Source organism: Denticeps clupeoides, chromosome 7 (assembly GCF_900700375.1).
Source record: "Denticeps clupeoides chromosome 7, fDenClu1.1, whole genome shotgun sequence".
In the NCBI taxonomy this organism is placed as follows: domain Eukaryota; kingdom Metazoa; phylum Chordata; class Actinopteri; order Clupeiformes; family Denticipitidae; genus Denticeps; species Denticeps clupeoides.
The window spans coordinates 21535193-21551813 of NC_041713.1; the positions used below are offsets into that span (position 1 = coordinate 21535193).

The 16621-nt window shown below is 46.7% G+C and overlaps 1 protein-coding gene across 9 annotated transcripts; it reads right to left on the reverse strand.

The window, feature by feature from the left end:
• Positions 1-159: 159 nt before the first annotated feature.
• Positions 160-11961, reverse strand: spire2 (spire-type actin nucleation factor 2). Of its 9 annotated transcripts, none has more exons than XM_028987074.1 (15): positions 11550-11934; positions 10146-10180; positions 9175-9546; positions 8863-8943; positions 7900-8064; positions 7717-7803; positions 7514-7634; positions 6284-6450; positions 5962-6184; positions 2789-2898; positions 2556-2693; positions 2409-2476; positions 2304-2331; positions 1894-1991; positions 160-1239 (listed from the first exon to the last, which is right to left on the reverse strand). In XM_028987074.1, the coding sequence occupies exons 1-15, from the start codon at positions 11779-11781 to the stop codon at positions 1002-1004; spliced, it is 2163 nt and encodes a 720-aa protein (XP_028842907.1). In that variant the 5' UTR covers positions 11782-11934; the 3' UTR covers positions 160-1001. The 9 variants fall into 9 exon arrangements, 8 of the variants coding, with proteins under 8 accessions (XP_028842907.1, XP_028842904.1, XP_028842905.1 ...); XR_003750352.1 differs by adding an exon at positions 2148-2214 and having other exon boundaries at positions 1197-1239; positions 2409-2693; positions 11550-11960; XM_028987077.1 differs by lacking the exon at positions 160-1239 and adding an exon at positions 2148-2214 and having other exon boundaries at positions 1944-1991; positions 11550-11954.
• Positions 11962-16621: the final 4660 nt, after the last annotated feature.

Genomic DNA, 16621 nt, shown 5'->3' on the forward strand with positions numbered 1-16621 from the left:
GGCGGGTCGATCGACGCTTATTTGCATACGCTCTGCATCAGATCACGGAAACGTTGGTTATGAAGGGCAAGTTGCTTCTTCTTTTTTTTTCCCTTTTTTTTAAATCCTTCCCTCAGCATTCTTCTGCAGCAGGACAAGTTTTTGCCATTAGCAAAGCCCCCATTTTCTACGTGATTTATTGCAGTTTACAAAATAATAGAGCAGATCACACAAGACCATGTACAGTGTGTGTAGGGCAGGTCTGACTTGAATCAGTACAGAAACAAAAAAAAAAACTTTTTTTAAGGTGCCGAGGCCACAGACATTATGTTCCCTGCAAGAACCAGCATCGCACGTTTGTCCCGTTTCTCCCAACTGGTCTGGTCCTGATTACATTCAGAAAGTCACAGTGGTGCCAGAGCACACCAGCATGCACAACCACAGCCTATTAAAGCATTTAAAGTCTTTTTTAAAGTGTTTTAAGACACTTAGCAGCCGAACGAGTCCATAAGAAGGTAATAGCGTTTGTGTCTCCTGCATTCGTCACTGTTTCTTTATAGATGACTACAAGCCGAGCGGTACTTCCTCTAGAGAAAATAGTTTTCGTCAATCAGATTTATACATTCCCAAAAAAAAAAAAACAAGGCAACTGGGACATTTCTTTTGTTATTCCTACCCCACTTTTTCTATCTCACGTCCCATTAGTGTGAAGTTTAAGGTGAACATCGTTTTTGTGGAGTGAAGCAGGGTGATGAGGCCCACATTCTCCACCTACATCACACAAGCACTGGAGGTGGTGTATGTGGGGCGAGGGCGGGCTAGGGCATAGTTCTACTTCTATGTCTATGGCAAACTGTGCGTGTGTGTGTGGATAGGTAAAAATCGGAAGGACGGTATTGGTTGTTCATGAGCTAATTGTTAAATAGTCTTTAGATTGTCAGTCAAATGCAGGTGAGTCAGGCACAGGTCACTCAGAGGATCCATCGCCGTGAGCCACGTTGCTGGCAAGCTGGCAGCTTTGATTATTTGCTCCTCCTCTTGGGGCTGATGGGTAATGGCGCAGGCTGTGCGGGTTGGGGGGCGGCCAGCCTCTCTTTCTTGGGGGTGTTGTTGAGGATGTCCAGGCTACGGCGACTGGAGGAGATGACGTCGGCCACGAACTTGGTGCAGTCGGCGCAGACGTCCCTCAGGCTGCAGCCGTGGGCGTAGAGGTGCGGAAACTCCTCCTCCACTGAGCGGCGGGACAGAGAACGCAGAGATCTGGGGTGGGGACGGAGACAGTGGCGTGAATGGGATCACAAGAAAGCATTTTAATGTAGCGGATTTGATTGTCCGCATTAACATATTATTTAGCCACAAAGTCTCAGTCTAATGGTTGTAGAACAAGGCAAGTTGTCTGTAGTACACTTTGCAGGGGGGGTTGGACTCAAGTTATTTCCCTAAATGACAGGAATGGACGCTGTGAATCTGCTGTGATAAATGCACGTGATTTTGATTAAGCCATTCACAACCATTCAGTTCACACTTCCAGTCGAGGTTTGCAGTATTAATAAAGTTTTCTTGTAAAATAATGTTAAAAGAGCCGCATATTGTTAATTATTGAGAGTGGGCCCAAACCTCTGGCCTTCATTAGTTGGTTTGGGAAATATAGAAATAGATTATCGGAATATGGACTGTTTTTTTAGGATCTTATGACAGAGAGACAGAATGAGGATCGTTCTCATTTTTGTGGGAATAACTTGTCACGTGACCAGGAAGTTGATGCAGTTAATGGAGGAATTCGGCGCAGCCCACGAGATGGTTATATAATAGCTACTTAAGAGTTTTGCAGGTTATGCAACCGTGCTTAAGGGTTTAGGTGACAGGCATGCTTGGGATGAGCGGAATTTCAGATCGGGAAGTGGCCGGACTTACTTGTAGACTTCACTCTTGTGCCCATGGCTTCTCGGGCTGCTGTGGAAGCCGGCGGTGTACACTGGAATATGAGCCATCTTTTTGGAGGGGATCTTCATCTGGAGGAGAGCGAAGGAAGTGACCCGGCGGCAGAGATACAGGTACAGGTGTTGGAGAAGTAAAAAAAAAAAAAAAAAAAACACACACACAGCACGACACACCGCAACACCAAATACAACACAACGGCAAAACACAACACACCGGGCGGCACCTACCAATAGGCATGACAGCGATACTGAAAACCTGTGCAAATCTGTGTCACTGCACAGCAATCTGCTGCGGCTTTTATGAGAAATACAATACAGTCTATCAATGACCAACAGACAGAGGGGGGACCGCGGCAAAACCCGGCTGCGGCGGCCGGACAGTACCTTGGCGCTGCAGGAGGCGCAGACGGACCTGCGGGAGAGCGAGAGGCGGCCCGTTATCAGGATTGTGGGGTTCGCGCTCGCGCTGCCGTGTATTCGGAACGTTACCTCTTGCACAGCAGGCAGGTGGACGGCCAGGAGAAGAGGGGGAACCTCAGCCGGCAGCAGCAGCATACCTGCACAGAGACCAACGTACGCTGGCGTGAAGAGTGAAGCGCGGAACGGGGGCCGGAGCCGCTGATGCTCTATATGGACCTTGCCCCTCTTCAGGTTGTTGTACAGGTCCCTGTTCGGCAAGAACTTCTCCATCTCCGCCTTCACCAGCACGCGCCGCACGTTGATGACCTCATCCACGGTCAGGGCAAGACTCTCCACCGGGTGACAGAACTCCTCCTTTTAGCAGAGACGGGCGGAGAGCAGAGGAATAAAGAAACCGGCGCTCCTGGATGAGGAATGAGGGGTGTTAGGAGGATAAACCTGCCACTCACCATGCCCTGGTGCCCTCTGGCCCCCCGAGAGGCCGAGCGGCTCCCCGCTGCCTCGGCCGCCTCCTCCACCGGGGACGGGGGAGGTCTCCAGCCAGTCACTGGGAAAGAGGCTAGAGAGCGAATAAAAATGCAGATATCGCCAGAAGCAGACGAGGTCCACTTGGGACGTGAAGATTTACACACACAATAATATAACAATCAAATATGCGCTTTTTATTTCACTGAATGTCTGATTTATATTTCACTTGACAGACACATTTATGTGAGATTAAACAGGCACACTGAGTTTCAGTTTTGTATGAATTACATTATTAACTTGGATGAGTTGAGCAGCATTTTCTCTTCTTCAGCACCAAGTCGTCTCCCATGTGTTCATATCGACCACAGCATGTGAGATCAAGCAGGGTGGTCTGCAGTACAGCGGTCCCACACCGTTCCTCTTCACCATCTACACTGCAGATTTCACTCACAACTCCACCAACTGCTTCCCACAGAAGTTCTCTAACGACTCTGCAATAGTTGGCCTCATCACAGTACAGAGAACTGATCCAAGATCAGTACACCCTCCAGAAAAACCAATGATCACAAACATTCTCCACTGCAACTACTGAACATCCAGGGTATGGACATCAAGGCTGTGGAGAGCTGCAGGTACCTTGGTGTTCATCAGAACAACAAACTGGACTGGACTCACAATATCCTGGACATAGGAAGACTGAACAGGCTGATCCGGAAGGCCAGCTCTGTTCCAGGATGCCCTCTGGACCTAATGGAGGTGGTGAGTTAGAGGAGAATGGTGGCTAAGCTGTCATCTCTGCTGGACAACATCTCCTACCCCATGCAGGAGACCCTGACAGGACTGAGCAGCTCCTTCAGTGGCAGGATGCGACACCCACGATGTGGGACGGAGAGATTCACAAGGCTCTACTACAGCTGACCACAAATATACATTTAAGGTGCAGTGGTGGCCGAGCAGGTAAGGAAGCGGACCCGTAATCAGAAGGTTGCCGGTTCAAATCCCAAGTTGCCAAGGTGCCACTGAGGTGCCACTGAGCAAAGCACCGTCCCCACACACTGCTCCCCGGGCGCCTGTCATGGTTCCCTACTGCTCACCAAGGGTGATGGGTTAAATGCAGAGGACACATTTCACTGCATGCACTGGGTGCAGTGCTGTGGTGTCTCACATGTGCCAGTTAATAACTTTACATACATCCAATACACTACAATTTTTCTTATGTGCAATCCACTCTGTACATATATACACATATTTTTAATACACTCATCCAAGATAATTTATGTGTATAATTAATTTTTTATACTGTCGGTATAGTCTATGCTCTTATCTTGTGCTGTCCACTTTCTGCTGTGACCATGTAAATTTCCCACTTGTAGGACTAATAAAGGATCCTCTTATCTTATCTTACAATGTTCACAGGGATTTATTAGATATACAGTCATTATAAAGTCATCACTTTTAGCCATAATATCTGATGATTAATGCCTGATTACGCCAGAAAAATTTAGTTTAGACATACATGACAGAGGCTATTTTGAAAAACACATTATGTGTTTTATGTATTTGTAATATTTCTTGGAAACTGGCACTAAACACTTATTATCAATTCAACATGTTTTTGTAAAATCATATTTTATATACTAATTCTGAGTTAGTGACATGTCAACTGGCTGTCAACTCAATCATCAAGAAGTCACCTCTGTAAGATGTGTTATGGCATATATGGCAGTGGTGGCCTAGCAGGTAAGGGAACGGACCCGTAATTGGAAGGTTGTGGGTTCGAAGACTCCACTGAGCGTCCACACACACTGCTCCCCGGACGCCTGTCATGGCTGCCCACTGCTCACATAGGGTGATTTCACAGTGTGCGCTGGGTGCTGTGTCATATGTGACAACTAATCACTTTCATATAGTACTGGGCAAAAGTCTTAGGCACAAGTTCAAACCTGCAATTTCTTTAATGTAACAAAAAAAAAAAACACTGATCAGATATTGATTTTCTCGTGAAACCAGGATATGATGTGTGTAGAGAAAGAGACTCTGTCCTGTTGTTCTGAGCAGCAATACAATATTATTCTATTGTTTTTTTTTGTACTCATTAGTTTACAGAGTTGTAAGAGACCAACACCCAGTTCGTCTATGCATAGCATCAACGCTATAGAAACGTTCATGTTTTATCATTATTATTTGTGTGTTTTCCTGAGCAATTTCAGAGTTGCTGTTGGGAAGTTACTGCCTAAAATATTTGCACTGTAGCAACTAATTAGACTTACAGCTAACCAAATTATTACTGTAAAAAAACAAAGTATGTTTAATGAATTAAAATCTTTTGTTGCCTCTTTTCAGTAACTAACTAAAAACCATTTTCTCAGCCAAAAATGTGAAATGCAAAAGTTTGTTGAATCCTCAAATTTGAAACATTTTGCTTTTATTGTTAAACTAACACTGTAAAAACATGGTTGCATACAAAATCTTGCAGATTATTAAATCCCTAGCAGTTCAGCACATTACTGATTATTCTGTTCCACTGAATAACACTTTTATTCATACAGTGCAGTCCCACAAAAAATTAGCATGTTTGCTGTCTGTATTAGAACCACATAAAGTAAAATGAATCACGGTGCACAGGTCAGAGCCTTCCCCACTTCACCACGGAATGGCTGAAATTAAGATCAAGCTATGATCTCATGAGGACAAACCTTACAGGGACACACCCACATTCACATGTGTTGCAGCAGGCAAATTTTTAGATCATTTTAAAACAGACAAAAAAAATCACTACTTTAACGAAGAGAAATGTGCTGACCATGCTGGGTTCAGCACCAGACTTGAGCCACTAGATGGCCTCAGTGAGCTGTTCTGCTCCACCCATCATCACACACTAACACCAAAGCACACATGACAAGCGCCGAAAAGGAGCAGTAACAAATTAAACACACACCCTACAATATAAAAGTCTCCAGGAAGTGAAATGAACCTTGAGCACGAATCCCTGTGTGCATAAACGATAAAGGCTGTTCTGATGACACACTCACTTTGCTACGACACCACGCCCGAGTGGGGTGATGCTGCGAAAATCCTTGGCAAAAGGATCAATGGTCATTAATCATTAACCAAAAAAGAATTCCCAGACTTAGACGGGGTGTGGCAGACTGACCTCTGTATGTTGGGAAAGGCCCCGCCCCTGACAGCGTGTTCGAGCGGGGCCGCTCGGCTCTCAGCACCAAGGGCCCGTCGAGGTGGGCCGACTCCGCCAGCGAGGGCAGAAGCTCGCCCCTCAGCTCGGCCAGGTCATGCTCCGAGAAGGACCTGTCCCGTTTGATGGGGGTGGGCGAGCTCTCCACCCGCCGCATCTCCCCACCGTCAGGGGATTCATCCTCCTGCAGGAAGCCGAGACACAACAGTCAGTCCACAGTCAGTCCACAACATGTGTCCACAGTCTCATCTCATCTTAATAAAAAAGCTTTTTACTCGGTCACCTCAAAAAGGTTCATCTCCTCCATTTCTTCCAGAGTGGGGGCTTTGAGGAGGATGCGGTGGCGTGAGAGTGGCCGAGGTCCTGTGTCTGTCGTGGACAGGTCGATGCAGGAAGTGGACTTCATATCACATGAGCAGCTGTGCACCAGGCAGGGCAGGGAACCGAACGCTAAGGGGGACGTTTGGAAAGAGACATCACATTACTTTAGGAAAAAAAAAAAACTTGAAAACTTTCTATTTCTATGGCAGCATTCTATATGCATATACAAGTGCATTTTAAATCAAATTGAAAATAGAATTTGGGTCCAAACCAAATATCGAGGGTGCGGTGGATATAAAAGGATTACACACCCCCGTTGTTAAAAATGTGACCACAGTAAATCATGTCGAGACTTCCCCCACCTTTAATGTGACTTATAACCCCTACAATTCAATTGAAAAGCAAACACCTTCGTGGTTTAATTAGCATCACAATTGGCATCCATTCAAATAAGAATCTGGCAGTGGCCAAAGGGGGGCGCCACCCGTACAGAACTGAGAGCTGAGGACATTCGGTGTTGGAATGAATCACTCTACTGTGTCTCACCCTGCCCTCACCCTTTGTTCCTTGTGTCTCATCGTCCACGTGTAGCGTTTTCATCTACGTCCAGTGCCGAGTACGTTGTTTGAGGCTTTGTTCCGTGTTTTGTTTCTGTTAAACTTCTGTCACGATTGATTTTGTGACAGATCAAATTGTCCATGCAGTGTGACAAAATGAACATACTGTTCAGAAGTTAGACATTTTATATATATTTTTGACTGATCATAATTTGAGATCATTATACAGCTCTGGATGAAAACACAACACATGCTTCCACGACCATAATTTCTACACCAATGCACCTTTTTCGATATGACAGAGTAGCTGATGAAATATTCAGGTGAACAAAGCCTTCAAAAATGAAAGCCTTATACTTACTACTATTCTACTTTTTTTTTTTTTGTTCTAGGTTTTACACAAAGAAATGATAGAGTTTACACAGACACAAATGAAAATGTCTCTTTATTTTAATTGTTTTACCTTGTTCAATCAAATTATGCAAAATGAACGACATTCACAGTCGCACTGTGAATATGCCCTAGTCTTGGTTATTACATTATTTTGTTCAGCTTTATGATAACACAATTTCTGAATAATCTGATACAGCAGATCTCTGAGGTCTGTGCATCATGGACAGCGGGCGCCGACTCACGTCTCCTGGAGCCGGGAGGATCCACAGGCCTCAGTTTACGCTCCTGCCGGATCTCGGCCAGTACTTGGTCATGGAGCGACTGCTGGCGCTGTGGCGGCGGCCGCAGGCTGCGCTCCGAAGCCTGAAGAGGGGCGAAACAGGGACGCAAAAGCGGCGTCACTTCCCTCCGGCCGTAGAGCACCACCGTCCGCTGGCTGACTTACGGGTTTGAGCGGGGGCCGGGACCGTATGAAGTCGAGTATGAGCTCGTGAGCGTTTCTTTTCACCCGGGTGGGAATATCACCGTCCACCTGAGAAATGCGAAGAGAGACAGACAGGGACAGGGGGAAATCCAATGCTTCCGTATGCACAGGGAGCGAAACGTTCCGCCGCTGAAGTGGGCTCACCATGACTTTACGGAGCTTGTACTTGCGCGAGCGGATGTCCTGCATCAGCATCTCGAACGGCGTCAGGCTGAACTCGGTCGGCAGGGGGTTGAAGGGCTGCTCCTCCACCTTCTTCAGCTTCACCCCCCGACGGAGCTCCTTCATCAGCTGCACCCACAGACGGGCCTGCGAAGCATGCGCTGGCGTGGATATTTCACTTCAAATGTTGCTACTTTAGTCTTAACTCTGCAATGCTGTCATACTAAAATGTAATTTCATTATAAATTTGTAATTGTAATCCAAAATAGTTGGAATAGTAATTATGCAATGGTTTTAATTGATTACAATTTTAGTGGCATCTTAATATTGTATACGATCCCTTGCCGATATGTTTAATATTAGTGGTGTAGTATGAATCATGGGAGTGGTATTTGTATCAGCCAATCAGCACTCGGTCTCTATAAAAAATCCATGAGATGTGGGTGGTAGTAGCCTAGCGGGTAACACACTCGCCTATGAACCAGAAGACCCAGGTTCAAACCCCACTTACTACCATTGTGTCCCTGAGCAAGACACTTAACCCTAAGTTGCTCTAGGGGGGCAACTACTGTCCCCTGTAACTACTGATTGTAAGTCGCTTGTAAATGGACCATAAACGGCTGGCAGGCCGGGACAGAGGTGATGTTTATAATGACGTTAATTCATATATTTAAAGGAGTTTAGGACTGCAAGGTTATAAAATTCTTAAATTGATCACAGATAAGAATATTCATTCATGAACCACATGTAATTAGTTATATTACTTTGATATAGTATTACATTTTAAACGATTTTCCAAAGTAACCTTCCTACTCATTTTTAAAGAGCTGATGCATAAAAACACTAACTTATTAACAAATTCAAAGTGGCACATTAGAATATCCATTTTTTGGATGAAGGATGGAAGCTGAAGAAAGATGCGCCCACTGATTCTCCTTCACTCACCCAGTCAGTGTGTTTGAGGGCGTCCAGCTCGACGATGCTCCTGTCTTCCTGAGACTCCTCGGTCTTGATCTTTTTCAGCATCTGCGGGAAGCCCATGTCACCAACACTCGTCACTGGACCCTGACACTTGGGTGATTCCGAGCAGAGCGACACTGGGTCACCGCAGGCGGCCATGGCAGAATATGGAATACGAGGCAGCAGCTCTTCACTAAATAAATCATGTAAGCTCTGCCACATGGATAAAACCATGATGCTTCCTTGGCATGACAATGAGCTCTGCACCAGATGTTTCCTACCGTCCCTCCCTCTTACCTCCTTGGCATCTCTGATCTTGCTGAGGAACGTTTGAAGCTCTAGCGTTTCCACGAAGAGCGCGCGGCACACGGCCTGATAGTGCTCTGGGGCCAGCACAGGGTTTGCCAGCCTGGAGGCACACAGAGCCATCACTTGGCGGATAGTGCGCACCGCACGCATTGTGCCTTCCTCTTCCTCGATCTCGTCCTCTTCCTCCTGGCCGCTGTATCCTTCGTCGCTTGTCCCGTTGCCTCCACCTTCGCTGCCCTGGTCACCCCCCACCATCCGCTCAATGAGCCGCTCCAGCTGTGGGCTCAGCTCCCGCTCCTCTGTGTCGTCCAGTCCCCAGTCCAGGGCCCTGTAGATGGCCACGCCCAGGGACTGAACCAACTGGGGAGAGAGGGTGGGGGCAGATATCAGCGCTGCTAACTGACCACTAATGTAACTTTGAGAACTTCATAAAGAAAACTAGCTTCCACATGAAATAAACTTGTCATGTTCCAGTTCAATAAAATGCGAAACGCTTTACTATTGCAGGACCCGTTGGTTGTAAATGTCAGTTCCAGTGCACACTGGTCACAATCTGCCACACTCAAAATGATGTCTTACAAGGGAAGGGGTGGGCTAGTCATAAAACCTTCAGAAGCAGGACTTGCATTACAGAATATCCGATCTAGAAGAGTGAGATCAGAACGAAGATTTGGCATCAGGTTGAGCCTAAAGTTCAGAGCTTACGAAAGATCTGAACCCAGGATCTGTATCTGAAATGACTTTATCTCATAAATCCTGTACCAAGTTACTATGGTTACCAAAAATATTTGCTATGATCTGGAAGTTTTTGAAATATGGCCCCAGTACTCTTCCTCGTGCTGGATTGATTTTTGTCCAGGAGTGTCTACACTCAAGTAATGGCATCATGTACTTTGGCCACTTCTGGTAACTACCGCGTTGGCTGATAAGATTATCGATTCTGAGAGACAGACACTCACCTGACACTCAGCCACGGGCTGCACACCATTGTCGTCTGAGGACCAGAAAAAGGACAGGGGATTATCGGTTTGTTGCCCATTTCATTCTAATGAGAATTTATTTCGAATGAAGACACCGTATTAGAGGAGAACAGCAGGTTTTTACACTCGACGTGGACACATGACGGCACAGTTCCCTAACGCTTCGGGTTCCATTGTGTACAGTAGAGCGTCCGGCTCAGATTTCAGATAAGAAACCCGGTGGGGGGGCTCCAAACCTCCCATTCAGCAGAACAGAGCAGAACCTGAGACGTGAGCAGCTGCAGGTCAGCACTGCCCCACCCTCCCCACCAACGTCCACTGCACAACTGAGCAGGCAGGGCGCGGCCAAACGAGGTTCGCATCTCTCGGTGCCACACATTCGAGCCAGAACCAGTTTGGCGGGGTAGAGCGACAACCATCACAAACACTCTCTCGCTATTTCCCCGAGATGGACCTTGCCATCTGTTGCCATGGAAATAGTAAGCAGGACTGTGTGAAAAGAGGGATTTCCCAGGCAGAAAGGAGCACTGGGAAGAGAATCTGAGTTCACACATCCAATAATATACAGTTCTGACCTTCACACTATCTCTTGCTCTCTCTCTCACACACACACACACACACACACACACAGTTGTATAATTAAGTGCCAAAGAAGCACTACTGTCATATTTACATTGCAGATTTATAATACATCTGAAATCTGCATCCACCTGCTCGCCTCCAAATCTGTCAACATTTTTATGGGGTTTTACAGGGTCAAGACCCTCATGTGTGGGGGATCAAGACCAAGACTGCGAGGGAATCAAATAAAAACTCAGATTTTGGCAGTCAGGTCAGAATCAAGAAGTTTGTTCAAATACAATCCACAATTTAATACAACCATCCCTCATGCTGACATTTTATTAATGCTGCAAGATGTATAAAGTACTGAGTTTCAGGAGTAGTGAAACTTTCCAGCAGCAGTATCTCGGAATTTCTACAAGCCTAAAGCACGCGGATAATAATGCAATAAAACGTGAACGTGTTGCTGATATGTAGAGGCACGGGTAGAAGAACTCTGTAAACTAATGACCGATCTCCTACGAGCAAACAAGACTGTACTGCTGCCCAGAACAACAGAACAAGAGTCTCTTTCTCTACACTCATTGTGTCATTAAAGTAATGTTTACTGTTTTTTTTTATTTTTATTAATGTTATCTCGTGTTAACAACATTGCTTGCAGCCCAGATCGTCTTTTTTTCACCATCCTTTACTGTTGGATCCCGTGTTTCCACATGTTACGCTACTCTGTGACAGCTGAAGGGGAACCCGCGTTATGTCGCTCAGGACGGGTTCACCGCAGCAGGTGACATGGTGGGCCGCCATCAATAATTGATCCCTTACCGCCAGGCCCCGGGGCTTCTGCGCGCAGCACCACGGTCCCGTCCCGCTGGAGGAGGATGGAGGACGGATGCTTGGCCGGCCGGCCGGGGCCCGGCTTGGCGCTGCAGCTCTGGTAGCACACCGCCCATGCCTGCTCCTCGTTGATGGGCTGCTCGTAGGACTTCAGCACCTCTTCCAGAGACAGTTCCCGCGCCTCCGCGTCCGCGGCGCATGTGTGGCTGCTTCCGGCCATGGCGGCGGCGCGGCGGGGCCCATCCCTCAGGCCGCCGTGAGCCGCTGGCCCCCGCGAGGTGCCATGACAGCTCCGCGGGCGAAGGGCGCGCTTCTATCTGCGAGGCGGCGAGCGGGGGCCGCTCCTCTCCCCCCCCCTCCTGCGGCGCAGGCGCAGTCGCAGTCAGCGCGCAACCTTCACGCGGATGCGGCTTGTGACGTCATGAGGGCTGCGCCTCGCTCGTGTATCAGCGATATCAACAAATAAATACTCATCAATGTCTTTACTTCACCCAACCGGGAGCAGTGTTGCAGATAACACCATTTAATCCGTGTTCACAATTTATATGTACGTGCCAGTGACGTCATCATTGGTCACGTTATTGTTTAGCGTGGCACAAAACTCCGGACCCCGCGCCTAAGAGTTCTGCATTCATTCCGGACCCCGCCCACCCAGGAGGAGCCTGGGTAATCGTCCACATCTAACACCACTGACAGCTCCACTAGATGACAACACTTTTTATTGGTTAAGACTAAAACAGTGTTAGTAAAACAGTGTTAATATTTGTATATTTTAAAAATGTATATAAAATAACCACCTGATCCAGTTAATCCGCCTCAGGGAGGCACAAGAGACAGAAAACATCCAAATAATGAGACAAAGACATGAAAAGGGACCGGCCATACAAAGGAAATGTATTCAAGGGAAAAAAGGAGGCCAAGAACAGAGGAACAGGAACCCAATGTACACAATGGAGATTCATGGGAAAGGAGGCAGAGGTAGGATCGAACATGAAAATATCCACCAGAACATAGTCAACGATAACTCTTAGCACGATTTACACCGTAGTAACCGGACCAGACAGAGCAGACAAGTGACCAAGGAATGAGGGCTCTGGTTACACAGGAATGGAAATCACAATGGTGTAAATCGGGGGAGTTAATGGGTGCCACCTGGTGGACCAAAGGCACATGGCCGTGACATAGGGTGGCTCAAAGCAATGAAACACCTGCACCTTGCGCACGGTGACAGCCCCTACAGGCTGAAGAACATGACAAAATGACCACACTCTGCCCAAAACTGAAAACTGAAAACAGGAGAATAACTGTACATGTTTATTTGCACTTGCTGCCTGAAGGCTTACATTGGGTCAGCTTTGCGTGACTGTGCCTGCTTCTCTGAAGGTCAAAGGTCATCCACATAAAAACATTTGCTGAGTAATCTACAAGCGCACCAGTCAACTTTTCATGCACATATGACCTTTATTTGACCTTTCTCGGAGAATCATCATTATGAACTGCTACTAAACTGGTCCAGCCTAATTGTCTATACCCATGCGTCCCCTGTCTTCTGTTGTCTATAGTTTAGGGCAACAGTTCCAGGAAGCAAAGCATTATTGTACACACATACACAGTAAATCTGCCCAAGATAATCTAATTCAGTCTCAGGATAGAGACGTGTCTAAAATGTAGTCTTTGGAATGTAGACTGAAGGGCCAGTTGTATTTGGTAAATGCCCTCAAGTGTTGGATGAACTTTCATAAATACATTCAGTGTATAACAGACAGGTACCCTGTGGCATCCTTCTTTGATTTGAGCAAAATGTGTCACCTTTTGGTCAACAGCACCTTATACCTTTATATCAAACTCACGGTCCACAGCCCATCACACAATGCTTTGGTGACTCTGAACATGACATTTCGACATGAAAAATCTGTAGATTGTGTGTTATCAGCACATCATATTGCTGAGCAATAATAATAGCTCTCTATAAAGTGATCTGACAGGATGTGGCCCACGGGCCGCGAGTTTGACACCCCGGGTTTATATGGTCTCAACCTTTCCCAGTGTCTGTGTTGATTTTGTTCTTTGTGTGCCTTACCTGCTTCAAATAGGTCACTGGAATTTAGCCCATGGGTTTAGCTTTTCTACCTTTTTTAGGCATCAATCCCATCTTTTTTTCATTTACTAAAAATGTCCTTTTCAACTGCATTTGATTCCGCTGTGGCATTACAGTCATAACATATTCCCATATCAGTTTAAAATTATGCTCAATGTGCCATTATGTTATCAAGGCAGGAACATTCCCTTGTGTCGACATTCAGGAAGGTCTCAGTTCATCTCATAACTCCAGCCTGGAGTAAGCAAGCGCGCAGAACCTTGGAATACCAGGACAGCAGGGACATGAGCGGTTGCCTGTATGTGGTCCTTGTCAGGCAGAAGATCCTCAGCTGGAACAAGGTGACCCAAGAACAGCAGACTGGACTGGCGAAGGTGACACTCCAGCAAATTGCAAGTGCTGCAAGTCAGCTCTGAAAGTTCTATCATGAACAGTCATGTCAGTCCCATGCACAATTACACCATCCAGGTAATATTCCACTGTGGGCAAGTCAGAGAGGACAATGGACCTAATTTTTTGGAAAGCAGCAGGTGCTGGTGCCAACCAGCAGGGAACATGCAAAAGCTAAAAGGTCCATCGTGAGTAATGAAAGCAGTCACGTCCTGGCATTCTTCATGTAGAGGAACCTGGTTGAAAGCGATGGTCAGGTCAGTGGTAGAGAACACAGTGGAGACATCGAGTGCAGACAGCAATTCATCCATGTGAGGCAGCGGAAAAGAACCCACAACAACTGCTTTGTTTGGTTCCCGCGGATCAACGCATAATCGAATTTATCCAGATTTCTTTTGTATGATGACAATTGGAGACACCAAAGTAGAGGCAACAATCAATTCAATTACACCAAAAAAACACAGCTGCACAGCTTTTGTGTCCTGGAACAGTCTGATCGATTTTTTAATATGGCCGCATTAACACAGCCGAAAGCAGCACATTCCAGTACTGGAGCAGGAGACGGGAAGGCTGTGAGAGGCTCAGGAATGAGCACTTTGTTGTCTGCTATGCACACTTACGCATTAAATCTCGTCCCAGCAGCGGCATACCATGCTGCACGATAAAGAAGGTCGCTGGGACAGCACCGTCAAGCAGGGAAACGTTGGCGGACAAACACCCTTCTGAATAAGTCACCAACCGGACTGTAGGTGTAGTCAGCGGAATGTGACTCTGTAGATACTGTGAGGCAGAATGGACACTGCTGATCCTGTGTCGGTGATCCACCACCCAGGAATGGGAAATTGATACAGTACTTTTCACTGAGCAAGTGATTTTTCTAGAGATTTCCTCCCTGAATTCCGTGTAAAGCACAGTAAATTCAGGCCTCTGGATTTCAAGCAGCACTTTGGCAAAGTGACCCACCTTTTTGCATAGCCGGCATGTTGCTGCTGCAGCAGCGCAACCCACAGCATTTGCCAAATGTCTTTTGGAACGACAGCAAAAGCTACATTTCTTTGTACCAGCATCTCCTCCATGCCATGGTTTATTCCATGTTAATATTTGGAGTAAAATACGTGGTCAGCACAGCCACGACTTCGCTGTAAACACTACCTGGGTTGGGTAGCATCTACAAAATCCTTTGTCCCTCAAGAAGCAAGGAAGCAAGGAAGCACTCTTCTCCAACTCCAGAACCTAAATTATGCCATAACATAACATACGTACTTCTGGTAAAGAATAGTGTGCACTGAACCCAACACAATCCTTGGCCAGTTTGGCTCATTCCTCTTTGCAGCACCTCTCAAGCACCATCAGGTTGGATGGAAACGTCGGCCATTTTAAGATCTCCAGAGATGTTCAATTGGATTCAAGTCTGGACTCTGGCTGGGGCACGCCTTTGATATCTTGGCTGTGTCCTGCTGAAGGATGAACCGTCGCCCCAGTCTGAGTTCAAGAGCGCTCTGGAGCAGGTTTTCATGCAGGATGTGTCTGTACGTTGCTGCAGTCATCTTTCCCTCTATCCTGACTATTCTCCAAGTTCCTGCAGCTGAGAACCATCCCCACAGCATGATGCTGCCACCACCATGCTTCACTATAGTGATATTGGCCTGGTGATGAGCGGTGCCTGGTTTCCTCCTAAAGTGACACTTAACATTCACACTAAAGACAATAGAGTTTCTTTCTCGTGGTCTGAGAGTCCTTCAGGTTGCTTTTGGTCATGTGCCTTTTACTAAGGTGTGGTTTCCATCTGGCCACTCTACCATACAGGCCTGATTGGTGGATTGCTGCAGAGATGGTTGTCCTCCTAGAATGTCTCCTCTGACCATTGGGTTCTTGGTCACCTCCCTCATTAAGGCCCTTCTCCCCCGACCGCCCAGCTCTAGGAAGAGCCCTGGTGGTTTTGAAGTTCTTCCAGTTACAGATGATGGAGGCCACTGTGCTCATTGGGACCTTCAAAGCAGCAGAATTTTTTTCTGTAACCTTCCCCAGATTTGTGCCTTGAGACAGGTCTACAGACAATTCCTTTGACTTCATGCTTGGTTTGCGCTCTGACATGAACCTTCTGCTGTGGGACCTTATATATACAGGTGTGTCCATTCCAAATCAGGTCCAATATACTGTTTATTTCCACAGTTGGACTCCAATTAGGCTCCAGAAACATTTCAACAGGAGGCATCTGAACTCAATTTTGAGCTTCATGGCAAAGGCTGTGAATACATGTTATTTACATGGGCTTTTAATTTTTAATACATTTGCCAAAATCTCAAATAAACTTTTTAATGTTGTCATTATGGGGTGTTGTGTGTAAAATATATTTAATCTATTGCGCACAGCTGATGCTGATTCCACCTGCGTGATTTTGCCGGCGCCGGGGATCGTGAAAGTGAATCTCCAACACATGTCCCGTGTCTCCATCTGTCTGGAGGAGTGTGGTGTTTGTGTGTGTCATAACGGATCTTGTGAAGCCACAAGGAGTGTCCTGGGCAGCTGATTTGCCCGTGATCGAGGACGAGAGTGGATCCGCCCTTCAAGG

What these genes read in the sequence shown, in the direction of transcription:
- spire2 (XM_028987070.1), bottom strand. Translation starts at nt 11,781, where the DNA reads ATGGCCGGAAGCAGCCACACATGCGCCGCGGACGCGGAGGCGCGGGAA. An exon ending in CCCTCAAACACACTGACTGG is followed by an intron (nt 8,065 to 8,862) that starts GTGAGTGAAGGA and finishes CATGCTTCGCAG; the next exon opens with GCCCGTCTGTGGGTGCAGCT. An exon ending in GCCTTTCCCAACATACAGAG is followed by an intron (nt 2,899 to 5,961) that starts GTCAGTCTGCCA and finishes TTCGCTCTCTAG; the next exon opens with CCTCTTTCCCAGTGACTGGC.